Source organism: Apodemus sylvaticus, chromosome 5 (assembly GCF_947179515.1).
Source record: "Apodemus sylvaticus chromosome 5, mApoSyl1.1, whole genome shotgun sequence".
Taxonomy (NCBI): Eukaryota; Metazoa; Chordata; class Mammalia; order Rodentia; family Muridae; genus Apodemus; species Apodemus sylvaticus.
The window spans coordinates 139,167,745-139,184,659 of NC_067476.1; the positions used below are offsets into that span (position 1 = coordinate 139,167,745).

A 16,915-nucleotide genomic window follows, 5' to 3' on the forward strand; every position below is an offset into this window, starting at 1 on the left:
AAATGCCTCTGTAAGATAAAGCCTATAGGCAAGCCTGAAGAGTGTTTTCTTAGTCATTGATGGGGGGGGGGTGTGAGTCTCGTCAGCCCATTGTGGGTGGGGCCACATCTGGGCTGAGGTCTAGGGTTGTGTAAGAAAGCAGGCTGAGCAAGCCATGAGGAGTGAGTGAGTAGTAGCTGACATCTCTCCATGGCTTCTGCATCCACTCCTGGGTCCAGGTTCCTGCCCTGCTTTCCTTCAGTGACAAACAGATATTTGGAAGAGTAAGCCAAATAAACACGTTCCTCTCCAAGCTGCTTTGGTCCTGTTTCTTCACAGTGATTGTAATTCTAACAGAAACAGGTGCCTAATCCTCTCTTATTAAAAGACAAAGTCTCACTGTGTAGCTCTCTGGCTGGCCTTGATCTCAGAGATTCACTTGTCTCTACCAACTGAGTCCTGGGATTAAACGTTCACACCAACACAGCAGGCTAATTTATTTGTGGGTATATTTGTGTGTGTGTGTAGGCATGCGAAGTGGCACCGCACATATGTGTTAGTCAGAGGACAACTTGCAGGACTCGGGTCTCACCTTCTTTCAGTGGGTCCTGGGGCTTGAACTCAAGCTGTCAGGTTTGGGGGCGTGCACCTGCTAAAGCATTTAGACGGCCCTTTTTTTCTTTTTTGAGACCCGATCTCGCTGTGTAACTCTGGCTATCCTGCTACTGTAGACCAGGCTGGCCTTGAATTTACAGTGATTCTCTTTCCTGTCCAAGTGTACTGGAGAGGCCTAGCACTCCCAGTTTCTTCTATCAGAGACAGGGTCTTGTGTACCTCAGGCTGAACTTCCAGAGAGAGGGTCTGGGATGATGACAAAACGATTCGCTGGCAAGACAGGTGTTCCTGCACAGCCGGCTTCTGTGGTGTTGAGGACCAAAACCAGGGATTCATGCATGCTAGGCGAGCACTCTTATCAACTAACCTTCCTCCTGAACCTACCCATTAATCCATCTTGGTCAAAGCAATTATCTTATGGGTTATAGCAAACCAGAATGTGCAACTGGACTCCGCCTCCTGAGAGGGCCCACACGTCATTGGTCGTAACTGACCACGTGCTACGGGGCTTGCTCCCCGCCCCCGGGCACGCCAGCTGTCCATCAAGAATTCGGCCCCGCCTCCGGCTCGCGGGCCAGTCCGTCTCTATAAAAGGCCGGGCGGGCGATGACGAGCCACTGCGTCGGCGCGTCACGGCGGGGTGCGTGTGAGGTCATCGCGCGCGGGCGGGCGGGGTCCGACGGTTTGAACGAGACGAAGACGGAACCGGAGCCGGGCGCGCGGACAGCGGACGCGGGTCCTGTGAGAGCCGGTGAGGCGGCTGGCGGGCCCGGGCGGCGGCAGCAGTCGGGAATTCACGGGAGGCGGCTCCTCGTGAGCAGTGCGGAGCCGCGCGGGCAGTGGGGGGGAAGGGCGGGGCCGTGACCCGGTGCGCGGCCTGGGTCGGGGGCGCGCGCTCCGTTGTCCCGGGGGCGGGGCGTGGGCCGGAAGTGGGGGCTGCCTAGTGGCGACCGGCGAAGTCCTGGCTTTGCGGCTGGGCCCGGAGGGTGTGTGTACGCGGGCGCGCGCCAGGCGCGCGCGAGGGGCGCGGTGGGGACCCTCGGTGTTGGAGACGTCGTTGCATAATGGGTGGGAGTTGGTCCGCGGAGTTGGACCCCAGAGTGCCATCTTAGGCAGGCGCTTCAGCCTCTCGGTGCCTCAGTTTCCTCATCTGTAAAATGGAGACAGTAGGATTAAGCATAGAAAGGTCTTAGCGTGGTGCCTGGCAGAAGTAAGGCGGTCCGCGGGTGGTTTTTGAGTGCCTAGTAAATGCTAGGCCCCGTTCTCATCAGGGAGTAGACAGGCAAAGACATGCTTTCTAAGAGTCTGCTTTGTGGGTAAAGAGCTAGGAAGCAAAATGAATACATGGCCAAGATAATTTCTGTAATTACTGTTAAAGGGTGATACCAGTACTGCAGGGTACAGCCTGACCTCTGCACCTTGGCGATGAGGATCTGGCAGCCCTTTGAGGGAAGTTAAGCTAGGCCTGATATCTGCCCTGATGGGACGACTTGAATAGAGATAATCAAGATAGCTCTTTAATGGGCACTTGTGTATAAGGCATTGTGTTAAGAGCTTGATGTAGCATTGTGTCATTTAATAGTCACGTTGCCTTGAAAAGATGCTATCTTCATTCTTTCTTTCCCCTCTGTTGTAATTTGCTCATTTTGTTTTCTCTGTGGTGCTGGGAGTTGATTTGCAGTTCCCCCACTGTTTTGCTGAACTGCCCATCACCCTTTTACAGAGGCGAGTCTGACCCTTGGGGCAGTGAAATGACTTGCCTTGTGTTGCCCAGAAGTAACTCAATTCCAGAGTCATATCCTGTGTGTTACCCCTTCTTCTCCATCTAGAAACTGCTTCATACAGGTGTGACTTGTGGTGTCAAAGTGCCAGCATATTAGAAGCTTGGGAGGAGGTGTGCTTTTCGGTTAGGGTAAATCGCTAGGATTCTTACTTAATCCTGACCACAGCTCTGTGAGGAAGGTAGGGTCTTACCCATTTTACAGGTGAACCATTTCTGAGGAAAGGAGACATTTCTCATTCAGGGTTACATAGCTCTTTTAGTGCTACCTCCCTCCTGGCAAGGGAGGAGTGGTACTTGGACAGGAAAAGGGTGTACTTTATCCTGCCTTGAATTGGACTGGTTTGGGGAGCCGAGTGTGGTGGACATGCCTGTAGTCCTTACACTTGGGAGGTAGAGGCAGAAGAATCAAAAATTGAAGGTCTTCTAGCTAGAGCTAGGTCATGAGATACTGTGTGAACAAGCAGTCTAGGACCGGTTAGGGAGACTCTGGCGAGAGTCACTGAAGGGAGAGATACTTGAATAGATGGAAAGGGGCTTTTCCTTGTGGTTGTACCTTGCTTAGCTCAGAGAGCCCCGAAAGGGTGCATATGTGTTGAACTCAAGGGTCTCACACTGACTGAGGCTAAGCAGTGGACATTTTTGCTACTTTTTTTGAGACAGGATCTTATTTGTACCCTCGGTGGGCCTAGAATGTACCATGTGTCCCAAGCGTGTCCTGATTTTGGAGTGGTCTCTCTGCCTCAGCTTTTTGAGAGCTAGGTTTATGGGCATGGGCCTTCACTTCTGGCTCAGACATTCTTACCAGAAAGTGAGAAAGCGCTCTGCTGGAGAGGTAGGCTCTGTTTTGACTGCCTGGAAGAGCCAATTAATTGGTTGAGTGAGTGGATGTTTATTGCACATCCACAGGGTGCCTAATCCCATGTAGTTAGTGGTCACAGAGCCTGTGGAGCACATGGGACCTGGTATTAATGTACTACTAATGAAAGAGTTTGAAATTACATTATGGTGAAGGGCCATTAACCTTTTCTGAGCTGGGGTGTGGTCAGGAGACACATGTGGCTTTATCGGCTGCTTTTATTTTATGATAGCATGAGACACACAATACCCAACATGTACACACACACACACACACAAGCTAGATGGTAAGTGCTCAGTCTGGGATCACATCATCCAGTCTGGATGGCTCTCATTGGTACTTAATAGCATTTTGCACACCGTATGCATTTACATGTTCATCCAAGGTTTAAAAACAGGAGAGAAATACCTCATGTGATTTGTGATTCAGAAAATTTTTTCTGGCTGCTGTGAAGGAACAGATTGAGATAGACTAATTTGAGGGGCTTGCAGAGGATCTTGAGAGGTGTTGGCAGCAGATATCAGGCACAGTTTTTAGCACTGAAGATAGAAAAGAGAGGCGGGGCTGGAGAGATGGCTCAGCGCTTAAGAGCACTGACTGCTCTTCCAAAGGTCCTGAGTTCAATTCCCAGCAACCACATGGTGGCTCACAACCATCTGTAATTAGATCTGACGCCCTCTTCTGGTGTGTCTGAAGACAGCTACAGTGTACTTAATATAATAAATAAATAAATCTTAAAAAAAAAAAAAGAAAAGAGAGGCCGTCTCTACCCTGACCTCATTTGTTCTTATGGCTTTTGTTTGATATGATGCCAGCTCTGTTCCTTTCCTTATTTCATATAGCTCTCTGTGAGATCCCTTTTAGATGGCTGTATTAATTTAGAGCTGAGGTACACTGAGTTCAGTAACTTCCCAAAATCACAGCTAGTGGAATGGACTCATATTCGAGCCGAGGTCCTCCTATCGCATCCTGGCCTAAATCTGGTCTGGGAGGCTCAGAAATGGAGGAATAATGTCAATTGTAGTGTGATAATTATAATTCCAGAGGTTTGAATGAAGTGCTCTGGAAACATGATGAATATCTTACCTGTGGAGTGAGAAACTAAATGTGCTGTTTTCTTGCATGTTAGTTCTGTCAGCTGATTTCAGGGGGTGTATAGAGTGTTGAAGGTTAGCTTTCTGAAACGCTTATGTAGACACCTTTTCTTCCTCCACAGATGGAAACAAGTAGCATTTACCTAGCACTCATTCTGTTCAAGGCACTGTGTGAAGTGTGGGGTTGTGGAGGGAACAGGAAAGACAGGGATATCAGGAGCATAAACTGCCATGTGTCTGTAGACCTAGTTATCCCTGCTCTTAAGATGAGCACTGGGTTAGCGAACTCAGTCTTTGTGACTCTCAGACTGGAGCTGTGTGACTCAAGGCTTGCAGCAATTTCTTGCAGGAGAAGAGTGTGGGAAGAAGAGCCCCTTGCATGCTCGGTACTAGGTGGAGGGAGTGAAGCTTCCCAAGAGCGCTAAGGGCTGGGGTCTCGTGGTTGTTCTAAATTGCTGTGAATTCTATCCCTTACTCCATTGGTAAGTTTGATCTTCAGGAAATAAGAACAATTCTAAATCTCCCGGTCACTATAAAACCTGTTTGGGCTGGCAAGATGGCTCAGCAGGTAAAGGTGCTTGCCAGCAAGCCTTACCAACTGAATTTGATTCCTGGGAGCTACATGAGAGAAGGAGAAAATCAACTCCTGAAAGTTTTTCTTTGACCTCCACACACATGCATATATATGTGCACACAAAAATACACAATAAAAAATACAGAGAATGAGGGAATGACTGACCAGGAATTCAGAGTCCACATTTCCTAGGGTTTAAATGAGATTTATAGTTGACTATAATGCATGTAGTCCCAACTGCTTCCAAGCCTGGGGCAAGAGGATAACATAAGCCTAGGAGTTTGAGGCAACATGGCAAAATCTGCATCCCAAAATAAAAAGATTATTTCAGAAGTATGACTGAAAGGTAAGGGGCAGCATTTTCTGAGAAATGTGAAAATAGGGCTGGGCAGGCAGGCTTGGCTGTAAATACTCAGAGCCTCCTTTTCTTCATGAACAGAGTAAAGTGAGCCTTAAAGAGGATTGTCAGTAACAAGTGTCTTCGAAAGACCTCATAATGGTTGGTGCTCAGGCACCCTCTAGTTTCTAGGGTGTGTAGCAAAGAATAGTAGGACTTTGAGATGTTGTCATTTGACCTCTCCTATGTACAGCACTAGGCTGTAGAAGCCTGTGGAAGTGGATAGCATTACCAAGGATTGGCCAAGGGCTTGGTGCATAGGCCAGCAAAGCACTCCTGGTGAGCTGTGTGCTCAGCCCTAGGTTTGTGTGCTGTTGATGAGGACTTGAGATAAGGTCTTACTCTGACTTGAGTCCTCCTGCCTCAGCCTCCTGAATACAGGTATGTTACCACCACACCCACCTTTGTTAATTTTTTTGTGGTATTGAGGATTGAGCCCAGGCATCAAACATGTGGAACACATGCTCTACCCCTAGTCCTTGAACTAGGTTTTGAGCAGAATGTTCTTGTTTGTGCACCAGCCTCCTTTTATAAAGTACATGCTTGATCCCTTAGTGCCTTTTGAGGCTGTAATTGTGTGTCAGTCTTATTAACTTGAGGTCTGATTATTAGACTGCCTGGTTTGGGGAAATTAATTTCAGGTAATTTTATTCATAGAACTCTGACTTATGACTGGAATCCTAGTGTGTGGTTTCACCCTTCAGGAAATAAGGCTGCGCTTAAAATTGAATATTTGAATAGGTTTGTTCCTGGGAACTGTTTGTTTGACTGTGGGAAATGCTTGCCCTCACTTTCATGCTTACTGTAACAGGAGCCTTTTCTCTATTACATGTTGTAGAAGATGGCAGTGAATGTGTACTCGACGTCAGTCACCAGTGATAACCTAAGTCGACATGACATGCTGGCTTGGATCAATGAATCTCTGCAGTTGAATCTGACAAAGATAGAACAGTTGTGTTCAGGTAAGCACCCCCACCCCCTTTCCTATTTTTAAAGACATAGTTTCTCTATATAGCTATGGCTGTTCTGGAGTTCGTTCTATAGACCAGGCAGGCAGGCCTTCAACTCTAGATCCACATGCTTCTGTCTCCTAGGTGCTGAGATTAAAGGTGTGGGCTACCATGTTTGGCTTAGGAGACTACTTTTTAAAAGTACATGTGGCTTTAGGGTTTGCGTAGGCCTCTATATGGGACCACCTCAAAGAGTGTAGATTTTTTTATTTCAGCTTTACCCGTGCTGAGTGCTGGAATGTGTGACTCAGTTGATAGGGTACTTACCTAGCATTCACAGAGCACTGGTTTGATTCCCAAGGCTACATGAACCTGGATGTGGAAGCCACCTGCAGGATGATCAGATGTTCAAGGTTTTGCTTTGGCTGCTTAGTGAATTTGAGGCCAATCTGGGGTACATGGTGCTCTGTTTCCAAGTAAAGAAATGAATCCAGTTTTTGGAGGAGCTTGCTTCTTGCTGCATGTCCACTGCCTTATGCCGAGGCTATGTCTGTCCCTCGACTCAGCTGCACACTCAGTTCAGTTCAGAGTTGTCTACGGACAGAGCTGTGATGGTGTTCTTGTGTTAATTTTCCTTTTTATTTTTTGTTGCCTGAGATTGAGCGCCGAGCCTTACATATGCAAGGCAGTGCTTTATCACTGGATAGTATACCCAGCCAGCTATTATTATATTATTCATCAGGTATGTTTTATATTCCTAAGAAGAAAAAGACTGAGTCAAGTATCTGCTGTTCAGGGCAAGTTTCATCAAAGCTACCATTTCCCAGAGGCAATGAGGGAAAAGAATAGCAAAACATGTTTCTGCGTGAGAATTGGACAATGTGTAGGAAAGTGGTGGGAGGGACGGTTTCTAGGCGTCCTATCACTCAGAGATTGTCACTGTCACGGGAGGGAGGAGTTCTAGGAGTCCTATCACTCAGAGTTTGCAATTTTCTTTTGTTACTGTCTGTATGTATATATCATACATTCCAGCTTTTCATGAGCTATTCTTTAGTGTCAGAAGAATAACTTAGAAGTGATTATTTTGAAAAGTATATATGCTATACGCTCTTTCTTTCCATGTTTTTACTGTAGTTATTTGCTCTAGAACTCATTTTTGGTCGTTGATTTTTGTTTTTTCCCTTTTGTTTTTATTATGGCATGGTTAAGTACCCTTTAATATTAACCTTTTTCCCCCTGCTATTTATTTATGTAAAACAGGATCTCATTTTGTAGCTCACAGACCTGGAACTCACTCTACATAGCCTAGGCTGTCCTCAAACCCTTGGTGGTCCTCCTGCTTGCTTCTCTTGAGTGCAGTCATTACAAGCCTATGCCACCACTCCCGGCTTCATAGATCACCTGTTTCCTCAGTGATCTCTAGAAGTAGGGTACTGGAGCAAAGGAAATGGACTTTATGTTCTCAGTAATTACTATTTATCACGAATGCTTATCTTTGGTGTTTTTTTTATGTTTTATTTTTTGTGTATGGATTTTTGCTAATATGTATGTCTGTGTACCATGTGTACACCGTGTCCATGGAGGCCAGAAGAGAGTATGGGATCTCCTCCCTGGGACTGGAGTTACAGATGGTTGTGACCATCATATGGGTACTGGGAATCAAGTTTGAGTCCTTTGGGAGAGCAGCCAGGACGTGTAACTGCTGAGCTGTCTCTTCAGCCCTCTGTCTGTGTGTGTGTGTGTGTCTGTCTGTCTGTCTGTCTGTCTGTCTTTCTTAAATACAAGTTTTTGTTACAGTTACTTATTTTGTAGTCTTGGTAAGAGTGGAATACAGTTTTTGTGTGAAGTCAGAAGACAGCAACTTACCATCAAGTGCCTCCTACCATGTATATCCCAAGGGTTGTCAGGCTTGACGACACGTGCCTTTACCTGCTAAGCCATCTTTGAGGCCAGTTTAACCTTTTACTGATCACTGACCTTTTTCTTTTTGAGTCAGGTCTTAGGTAGCTCAGGCTAGCTTCAAACTTGATTATGTATGAATGTGACCTTGAATCTTTCTGTCTTCACCCAGTGCTGGGACTATAAATGTGAGTTACCACATTCATCTTTTTTATTGACTTAGTTCTGCTAGCTTAGGACACACTAAAGAGCATGCCAGGGTGTGTGTGTGTGTGTGTGTGTGTGTGTGTGTGTGTGTTTGTGTGTGTATGTAGGCCATCAGTGTCTTGTCTGTTGCTCTCCCCCTTGAATTGCTGTGAGAGAGGGTCTGACACTGACCTGGAGGTGGAAACTTATTGGTCTGACTAGCTTTCAGTCTGGGGCAGGCTGACTGCTGAGGTCTTGTGATCTGCCAGTCTACCCCCTAATGCCAGAGTTATAGGCAAGTGCATCATGCCTGTTTGTTAACATAGATGTTGGGGATTCAAACTTGGATATATTCCATGTGCTTGTAGAGCAAGGGTTCTTACCCACTGAGCCATCTCCCCAGCTTGCCTGTCAGCTTGCTGTTAAAACTGGATCTGCTACAGTTGTAGATGAGTTCAAGAATATGAAAACACGCACGCACCCACCCACCTACCCACGCACTCACGCACACACATACACACACATACACGTATACATACATACATACATACACACACACATACACCAGAGTTGAATGTGGTGGCACATGTTTTTAATCTTAGCATTTGAGAGGCAGAGGCAGGCAGATCTCTGTGTTTGAGGCCAGCCTGGTCTATATAACCTACATAACAAGCACCAGGTTATCCAGGGCTACATGGTGAAACCCTCTCTCAAAAAAAGAAAAACCAAGGGGCTGGAGAGAGATAGCTTGGCAATTAGGAGCACTATCTGCTCTCCAGAAGTCCTGAGTTCAATTCCTAACAACCACATGGTAGCTCACAGCCATCTGTAATGGGATCTGTTGTTCTCTTCTGCCTCAGAAGTATACATGCAGATAGAGCTCAACATAAAATCAATCAATCTTACTTAAAAACCAAAACCAAACCAACCAAACAAAAACCCCTCATGGTGTGGGGGAGGGGAGAGGGAGAGAGGGAGGATTGGATATTTTCTTCTAACTACTGAAATTCTTGTCTTGTGGGTGTGGATGTAGTTCTGGATAAAGAAAATACTGCTAACATGCCCAAGTCTCTGGTTTCAGTCCCTACTGGGGGAAAGTGTCAATAATGACTTAGAATCAGAATCCTGCTTCTTTTAGGAAATAACTGTTTGTTATTTTGAACTAGTTAGTGGTTAAACCCAGGAGTTAACAGATGTACTGCCATGATCCCCAGCCCTTTCTAAATTAAATTTTGAGACAGTGTCTTCCTAAATTTCTGAGTCTGGCTCTAACTCACTCTGGAGCCTATAATTTATGATTCTTCTATCTCAGCTTCCTAAGAAGCCGGGATTACAGCTATCCTGTACCACTGGGCTCAACTCTATAAATGATGCCTCTCAAACATCTCCATTTAGCTCTCTGTGTATTTCCAAGAGGAACGTACAGGTGCCTCCAATTTCAGATGGGAACGATGGCTTAGAGAATTTGAGTAATGAATTGGGCATATAGAACCAAGAACACAATAAGGATTTGAGCCTTTTTCCAAATGAAAAACCCGTATTCTTCAAACCTCTCACCCTATTTCTACAGACTTTTTCTTAACTGACTGGTGCCTGCCATTTGGGTTGATCTAATGAGGCTGCCATTCCTTAGCTGCTTCCTGAGGGGTTCACCTTTTGGACTTACTCTTTTTTTTGTTTTTTGTTTTGTTTTTTTCGAGGATAGAAGGGCTCCTAGTCTTTGTCTTGGTTTCATTTGTTTGCCTTCTTTGCTGTGTGAGGTCCAATCTGTTTTCCTGTTGTCCAGAGGAAGGCAATACATGAGGAATACAGTGACTAGTGGTTCCCAAGAGTGGCTTTTATTAATATTATTTTGTTATAGAATAGGCTGCCTTAGATTTGTGCTACTGTCCTCTGTCTCCTGTTAATTTTCTCAGCTTTTCTTTGCTGTGCCACCATTTTGTGAAGTCTTATAAAGCACTTGTTTGCCCCATGATCTCTGAGTAACGTGGGAGTGAGGTCATCTTTGCTTTCATTGGAGACTGCTTTCTCACCAGCAGTTTTTCCCTAAAATTTATTTCTGTCTATAAATAACAGTCCAAAATATTCTCACTTAATTAGAAGATGCTTCTCTTCCTGTGTAGATGAGTTGTGCATGCCCCAATCTGGCCCAGGCTTTTCTTATTCAGGCAGTGAGCTCTCATGAACACATCAAGGCATAAAGAGGCCTTTAGTCTACTCTGAGCCATGCGATTTGGGGTGACTTCTTTGATGGTCTTCTAGTACTGTTTCCTCAGCTGTGAATTTGGGTAGTAGTCTTGACTCGCCTGCTTGGCTGTTGTCAGGGTCCCTGTTATAGTGTTGATTGTGTGTCAGACCCTGGAAGTGAATAGATAGTTCTTCAGTTTAAAGATGAGGAGATTGCCCATGGGACGTAGCTTAGACATAGTAGAGCCTGGGTTTGAATATAGTATTTGTGTGTGTATCATGTGTGCACAGATGCCTATGAAGGCTCGGAGGACATTTGAATCCCCTGGAGCCAGAGTTAGAGATGCTTGTGAGTTGCCTGGTGTGGGTGCTGGGAAATGAATCCTCTCAAAGAGCAGCCAGTGCTCTTAATTCAGTCTCTCTAGTACCCCCATCCTATTATTTTTATTTATTTGAGACAAAGTGTTACTCTGTAATAAAGGGTAGTTGGCGTCTTACTTGTGGTCATCCTCCTGCCTCTGCTTTTCATGTCTTTGAATTATCTGTATATCATTACATGTAATATTAAACGTCATAGCATGAAGAGGCCTCTAGTCTGCTCTGAGCCATGTGATTTTGGGTGAATTCTTTGATGGTCTTTTGTACTGTTTCCTCAGCTGTGAACTTGGGCAGTAGTCTTGGCTACACATGGCATGGGTTGCATTTTAAAGAAGCATTTGGAAGAGAATTGAACAAATATAATTGTATATAATTAATTATAATAACACTGTTTACCATAAACTCTGTAAAGTATTTGCTTTTTCTGGCTCCCGTCACTATTCTTAGCCAGAGAAGGTATTTTTCCTTAGTAGAAAGTAGTGAGTGCAAGACATAAGTGATGTGTTAGTAAACTTGTGTTCAGTGCTATTGTGCTCTTGAAAACCACATGGGATGGATGGCTCTGGGAGTGTGTAGGTGCTTTCATTGTGTTTCTCCTTGGTGTCTTGAAGCAGCTCTCACTTGTAGCTTAAGACCACACAGGATAAGCTGCAGACTGGAGTCAGAGAAGGGGAAGCTTTACAGCATGTGTGTCTAAAACCCTTCAGTACCGGGTCTGACTCTTGTTGATCAAACTCCTAATAAGCATCAGATCAAAAGGACCAGAAATCTTTACCATGCACAGTCTTTAGAAGGCAGGGACGGGTTTTCCTCTAGAAGCACCAGCTGCCCTACTAATGTGTTGCTGGATGTGAAGTGCTCCCCATCGGCCCACTGAGTAAGAAGTGAGGAAGATGGTGGTGACACTGGCAGGCTGATTCAGGAGACATCTGAGATCTGTCAGGCATCCAGTCGGGAGCACTAGGTGTCACAGTATGTTGCAGATACCATCAAAGTAGGAAATGTAGTCATGCAAAATGATTTTGACAGTAGGCTTGTTTTTGTTCAGAAGGAGCCAGAGTTGCTTTTTCCACCTTGTATCCTGTGGAAGTACTCTTAATTTCTTCTCTTGGTGGATTGGCTGTGTAGTTTGTTTCTAGTTTCTCACCCCTCAGAATGTTAAAGTGAGTAATATACAAGAAAAAGCAAATTATACAATTCTGCTTATTATTTTAAAATCAAAATACTATTTTTCCTTGTTAAAAATATTTTTAACTTGTTTTTTTTTTTCTTTTTTCTTTTTTTTTTCTTTTTTAGACATGGTTTCTCTGTATAGCCCCAGCTGTCCTGGAACTCATTCTGTAGACCAGGCTGGCCTCGAATTCAGAAATCTGCCTGCCTCTGCCTCCCAAGTGCTGGGATTAAAGGCGTGCGCCACCACTGCCCAGCTTCAGCTTGTATTTTAAGGTCTGCATTAATGGACCGCCCCCAACCCCCAGTTCTCTCGAAGATTATATTTATATCTAAGATGATCAAGTTGCATATGCTCTTTGAAGCCTATATCAGTTTTAGTAGTCTTGTGTATTTTGTGTATGTTAATATTAAAGCACTGGAGTTATTTATTTTGTGTGTGATATATAGGTGTGAGGATTCTAGTATGCATGTGGAGGGCAGTGGGCAGGCCTTGAGGGTTCTCTTCTACCTTGTTGAGGCAGAGTCTCGCTCTTTTCTGTTACTCTATGGACTCCAGGCTTGCTGGGCCCTCAGCTTCCAGATATTCCATGTGACCCTTTCCTGTCTGCTTTAGGAATGATAGGATTACAGATTACATTGTATCTGGCCTTTTCTGGGTTCTGACTGGCCTTGAACTCATGATCCACTTTTTTTAGCTTCTGGGATTACAGATATGTATCACAGGATTGGGAATATTGGCTATGATTTTCATTTTATTTTCCAAAAGTGCTCTGAACTGAACCAGGTTGAATATTAGTACACTTGAGATCAGTGCCCTGGCATTGTATTTTGTGGTCTCTGTTCACAAGCGGAGCCTTAGAGTGGAGCTGTGACAGCCAGTGGGTATCCTGATACTGCTTGCCTCGGTCTCCTCCCATCAGTCCTCATTGTCAAGCCAAAACCTGGAATGGACTCTGCTTGCTGAAGGTTGATGGGCCACTGAAGCAAGGTCCTCCTCAGTTTTCTTGAAGCTGTGCTTGAGTTGTCAACCTTTGCCCTAGTCACAGCTTCATTTGTTGTTCAGGCAGAGACTGGAAAGGATTCTCCTCTTTTAACTTTTTTTCCCTCCTATCTATTTATGAAAAGGACAGAAGGATTGGGTATGGTGATATATATCTGTAATCTCAGCATTTGAGAGATGCAGAAAGGAGGATTTATTGAGAGTTTCAACCAGCTTGGGCTACATAGCAAGGCCCTGTCTCTAATCAATCAATCAATCAATCAATCAACCAACCAACCAAACAAACAAACAAAAACAAACAAACCCTTGGGAAGCTTTCTACTGCTGGGCTCTATCACTACCTCTTTTAATGAGGCTGTCTTATTATTTTCCTGCTGTGAACAGACACCATGACTAAGGCAACTCTTACAAGGACATTTAGTTGGGGCTAGCTTACAGGATCAAAGGTTCAGTCCATTATCAAGGAGGGAGCATGGCAGGATCCAGGCAGGCATGGTGCAGGAGGAGCTGAGAGTTCTACATCTTCATCTGAAGGCCATTAGCAGAATACTGGCTTCCAGGCAGCTAGGATGAGGCCTTAAGCCCACCCCCACAGTGACACACCTACTCCAACAAAGCCACACTTCCTAATAGTGCCACTCCCTGTTCCAAACATATACAGATCATCACAGGAATCTTATTAATTAATTTTTTAAATTTTATATAGACATACACTGATTGGGCCAGTGAGAGTGTAGCCACCTGTAATACTCCTTTTCTAGAAAATACTGCTTTTTTCAACTGTATGGTAGCCTATAGGCTTCTAATGTGGTAAACAGCCACATATGGGAATCAGAAGCTCAGTGTAATGCTACGGCTTGGTCTTTAGCCTCTGTGGTATTTACTGGTCCACATATTTTTGGCCTTGCTTTTAATTTTTTTTTCTTTGTGTTGGGACTTGAACTCAGATCCTTGTAGCTCTATCACTGAGCTACATCCCCAGCTCCCATGTTTAGTTTTTAAAAGTTGTACTATTTTTGAGGACTCTTGAGTTCTAAAACTCAATTATTCTTTGAGCAGATTTACTGAGAGGCAGGTAATTCTTGATGATAAGTGGTTTGTTAGTATTTGTTTACTATTTAGCTCTAAGAAAAATTAATACTGTGCTGGGTGTGGTAGCGTATGTTTTTAATCTCAGAATTTAAGAGTGAGGAGCGGGTATATCTTTGTGAGTTCAAGGCTAGCCTGGTCTACATTGTTAGACTTTGTCTCAAAAGAAAACAAAACAAAACCTGTGTGTATATGATGGGTGTCTGTGGTCACGTGTGTGCCACAGTGCAGAGAAGTGAGTGTTTATCTTTGTGAAGACTTAGAAAATGTGTTCCCCTCTTTTTCTTCTTATTGTTCTGAGCATTTTTCTTTCTAGCATTTATGACAGTTTCTAACAAGCGTTAGATTTTCATAGTAACCTTCATTTTCTGCCTATTTTCCAGATTGAAAGTATGTTGCAGAATTTGTCAGATAAAACCAGCTTTGGCTTATTATTCTAGTCAGTGGGATTGTTATGAGTTCATGGCCAGCCTAGGCTCTGTAGTAAGTTTCCAGGTCAGCTAGATCTTATTTCCAAAACCAAACATAAGACCCCATTTTGTTAATATATTTAAAAAATTATTTATTACTTATGTGTATGAGTGTTTCACTTGCATGTATGTCTGTGCAGCACATGTGTGCCAGGTACTGTCGGTGCCAGGAAAAGACATTGGAGACCCTGGAATTGTTGTAGACAATTACAAGCTGCTCTGTGAGTGCTGGGAATCCAGCCTAGGCCCTGTGCTGGACCTAGTGCTCTTAGCTGCTAAGCCAGCTCTCTAGCCCTTTGTTAATAGATTCTTAAAATTTTATTTTGCAGCTGAGCGTGGTGGTGCATGCCTGTAATCCCAGCACTTGGGAGGCAGAGGCAGGCGGATTTCTGAGTTTGAGGCCAGCCTGGTCTACAGAGTGAGTTCCAGGACAGCCAGGGCTACATGGAGAAACCCTGTCTCGAAAAAAAATTGTATTTGGGTTAAGTAGATGTAGGTGACCTACACGCCTTTAATCCCAGACTCAGGAGTCAGAGTCAGGCCAGCCTCGACGACATAGCAAAGTCTAGGCCAGCCAGGGCTGTATAGTGAAATTCTGTCTTGGGGAAAGTAGCACTCAGTGACCCACAGCTTATTGAAATTTTGTTTTGTGTTACTGTTGATTTAGGGGCTGCATACTGTCAATTCATGGACATGCTCTTCCCTGGTTCCATTGCCTTGAAGAAAGTGAAATTCCAAGCTAAACTAGAACATGAATATATCCAGAACTTCAAAATACTGCAAGCAGGCTTCAAGAGGATGGGTGTTGACAAAGTAAGTAAACTTTATTCCTTTGTTTAGGTTACTTTCTTATATTTAAACATTTTTACTTAATTTTTAGTTTTCTTTTGCAAAGAGGTGTGTGTGTGTGTGTGTGTGTGTGTATGTATGTATGTATATGTGTGTGTGTAGACACACACGTGTATGTACATTCGTCCGTGCACATGCAAGTGCATTTGTAGATCTGCAGACAACTGGGATGTCAGGTCATTAGGTTTGGAAGCTTGTATCTTTATCCATTGAGCCATTTCTCTGCCCTCCTCCCTTTTTTCATAGTCTTTTTGAGACAAGTCTTTCTGTATAGCCCTGGCTGTACTGGAACTAACTATGTAGGCCAGGCTGGCCTCAAACTCAGAACCTTCTGCCTCCACCCCTCAAGTACTGAGATTAAAGGCTTAAAGGCACATGCCACCACCCCACCTGGCCTTGCTAGCTTTTATTTATTTATTTTTTGGGATTTGGTTTTTTTTTCGAGACAGGGTTTCTCTGTATAGCCCTGGCTGCCCTGGAACTCACTCTGTAGACCAGGCTGGCCTCGAACTCAGAAATCCGCCTGCCTCTGCCTCCCACAGTGCTGGGATTAAAGGCATGCACCACCACCGCCCAGCGCCTTGCTAGCTTTTTTAAAATTTATTTTTGAAAGTCTGTTTAGCTCAGGTTGGCCTTGAACTCACTGTGTAGCCCAGGCTGGCTTTGAACTCATTGTGATCTTCCTGTCTTATCTTCCTGAGTGATGGGGATCATAGGTGTGAGGAACTCTGCCTGGCTATCTTAAAGTAGTTTTGGACATTATCTCTTGTTGATTTATGTTACTTCTTGTTTCTAGTTAGCACGATTACAGGGAACCGGGTTTTCCTTACCCTTCTTCCCTGCTTCCCTCACTGTCTTCTGTATTGTCTGAATTTAGTAATGCTTTGGGGCAGTCAACCTGTAAATCTGAACCAGTGAGTAACAGCTTATTTTAAAAAGATTTATTTATTCTATGTGTATGACTGTTTTAGTTGCATTAATGCATTGTATCCTGTGTGTGCCTGATGCCTGTGGAGGTCAGAAGAGGTTGGGTCTCCTGGAGTTGGAAGTTGCGTTGAGCCACCATTTGGGTACTAGGAACCAAACCCGGGGTCTCTGCAAGAGCAACAAGTGCCCTCAATCATTTAGAAATTTTTCCAGCCATAAAAATTTCTTTCAGCACATTTTATTTAGTGTGTGTGTGTGTGTGTGTGTGAGAGAGAGAGAGAGAGAAAGAGAGAGGGGGGAGAGCGTTCGAGCGAGAGAGAGCACGCGTGCATACACACACAAGCACACGTGTGACACATGTCACATGAGTGCATGTGTCACAGTACCTTTACGATCTCACTGGCCATATATCAGACTAGTGTTTTGTTTTATTTTAAATATTATTTAATTTTTACTAGAATGATGTCTATCTTAATTTCTAGATTTACTTCTATAAAAATACTGTACTT

At 44.3% G+C, this 16,915-nt stretch overlaps 1 protein-coding gene across 2 annotated transcripts in view; it reads left to right on the plus strand.

Moving 5' to 3' along the window:
* The first annotated feature begins 1,225 nt into the window (after positions 1-1,225).
* The window catches only part of Mapre1 (microtubule associated protein RP/EB family member 1), a 28,913-nt gene continuing 13,223 nt past the window's right edge, over positions 1,226-16,915 (plus strand). Inside the window, exons 1-3 of one of the 2 annotated variants that reach the window (XM_052183981.1) lie at positions 1,226-1,345; positions 6,137-6,260; positions 15,298-15,443. In XM_052183981.1, the coding sequence (XP_052039941.1) occupies positions 6,140-6,260; positions 15,298-15,443 (267 nt within the window). In that variant the 5' untranslated portion in view covers positions 1,226-1,345; positions 6,137-6,139. Of the gene's footprint in view, positions 1,346-1,542; positions 1,581-6,136; positions 6,261-15,297; positions 15,444-16,915 lie in introns of those variants that run through there. The other variant, XM_052183982.1, reaches the window with a different exon arrangement.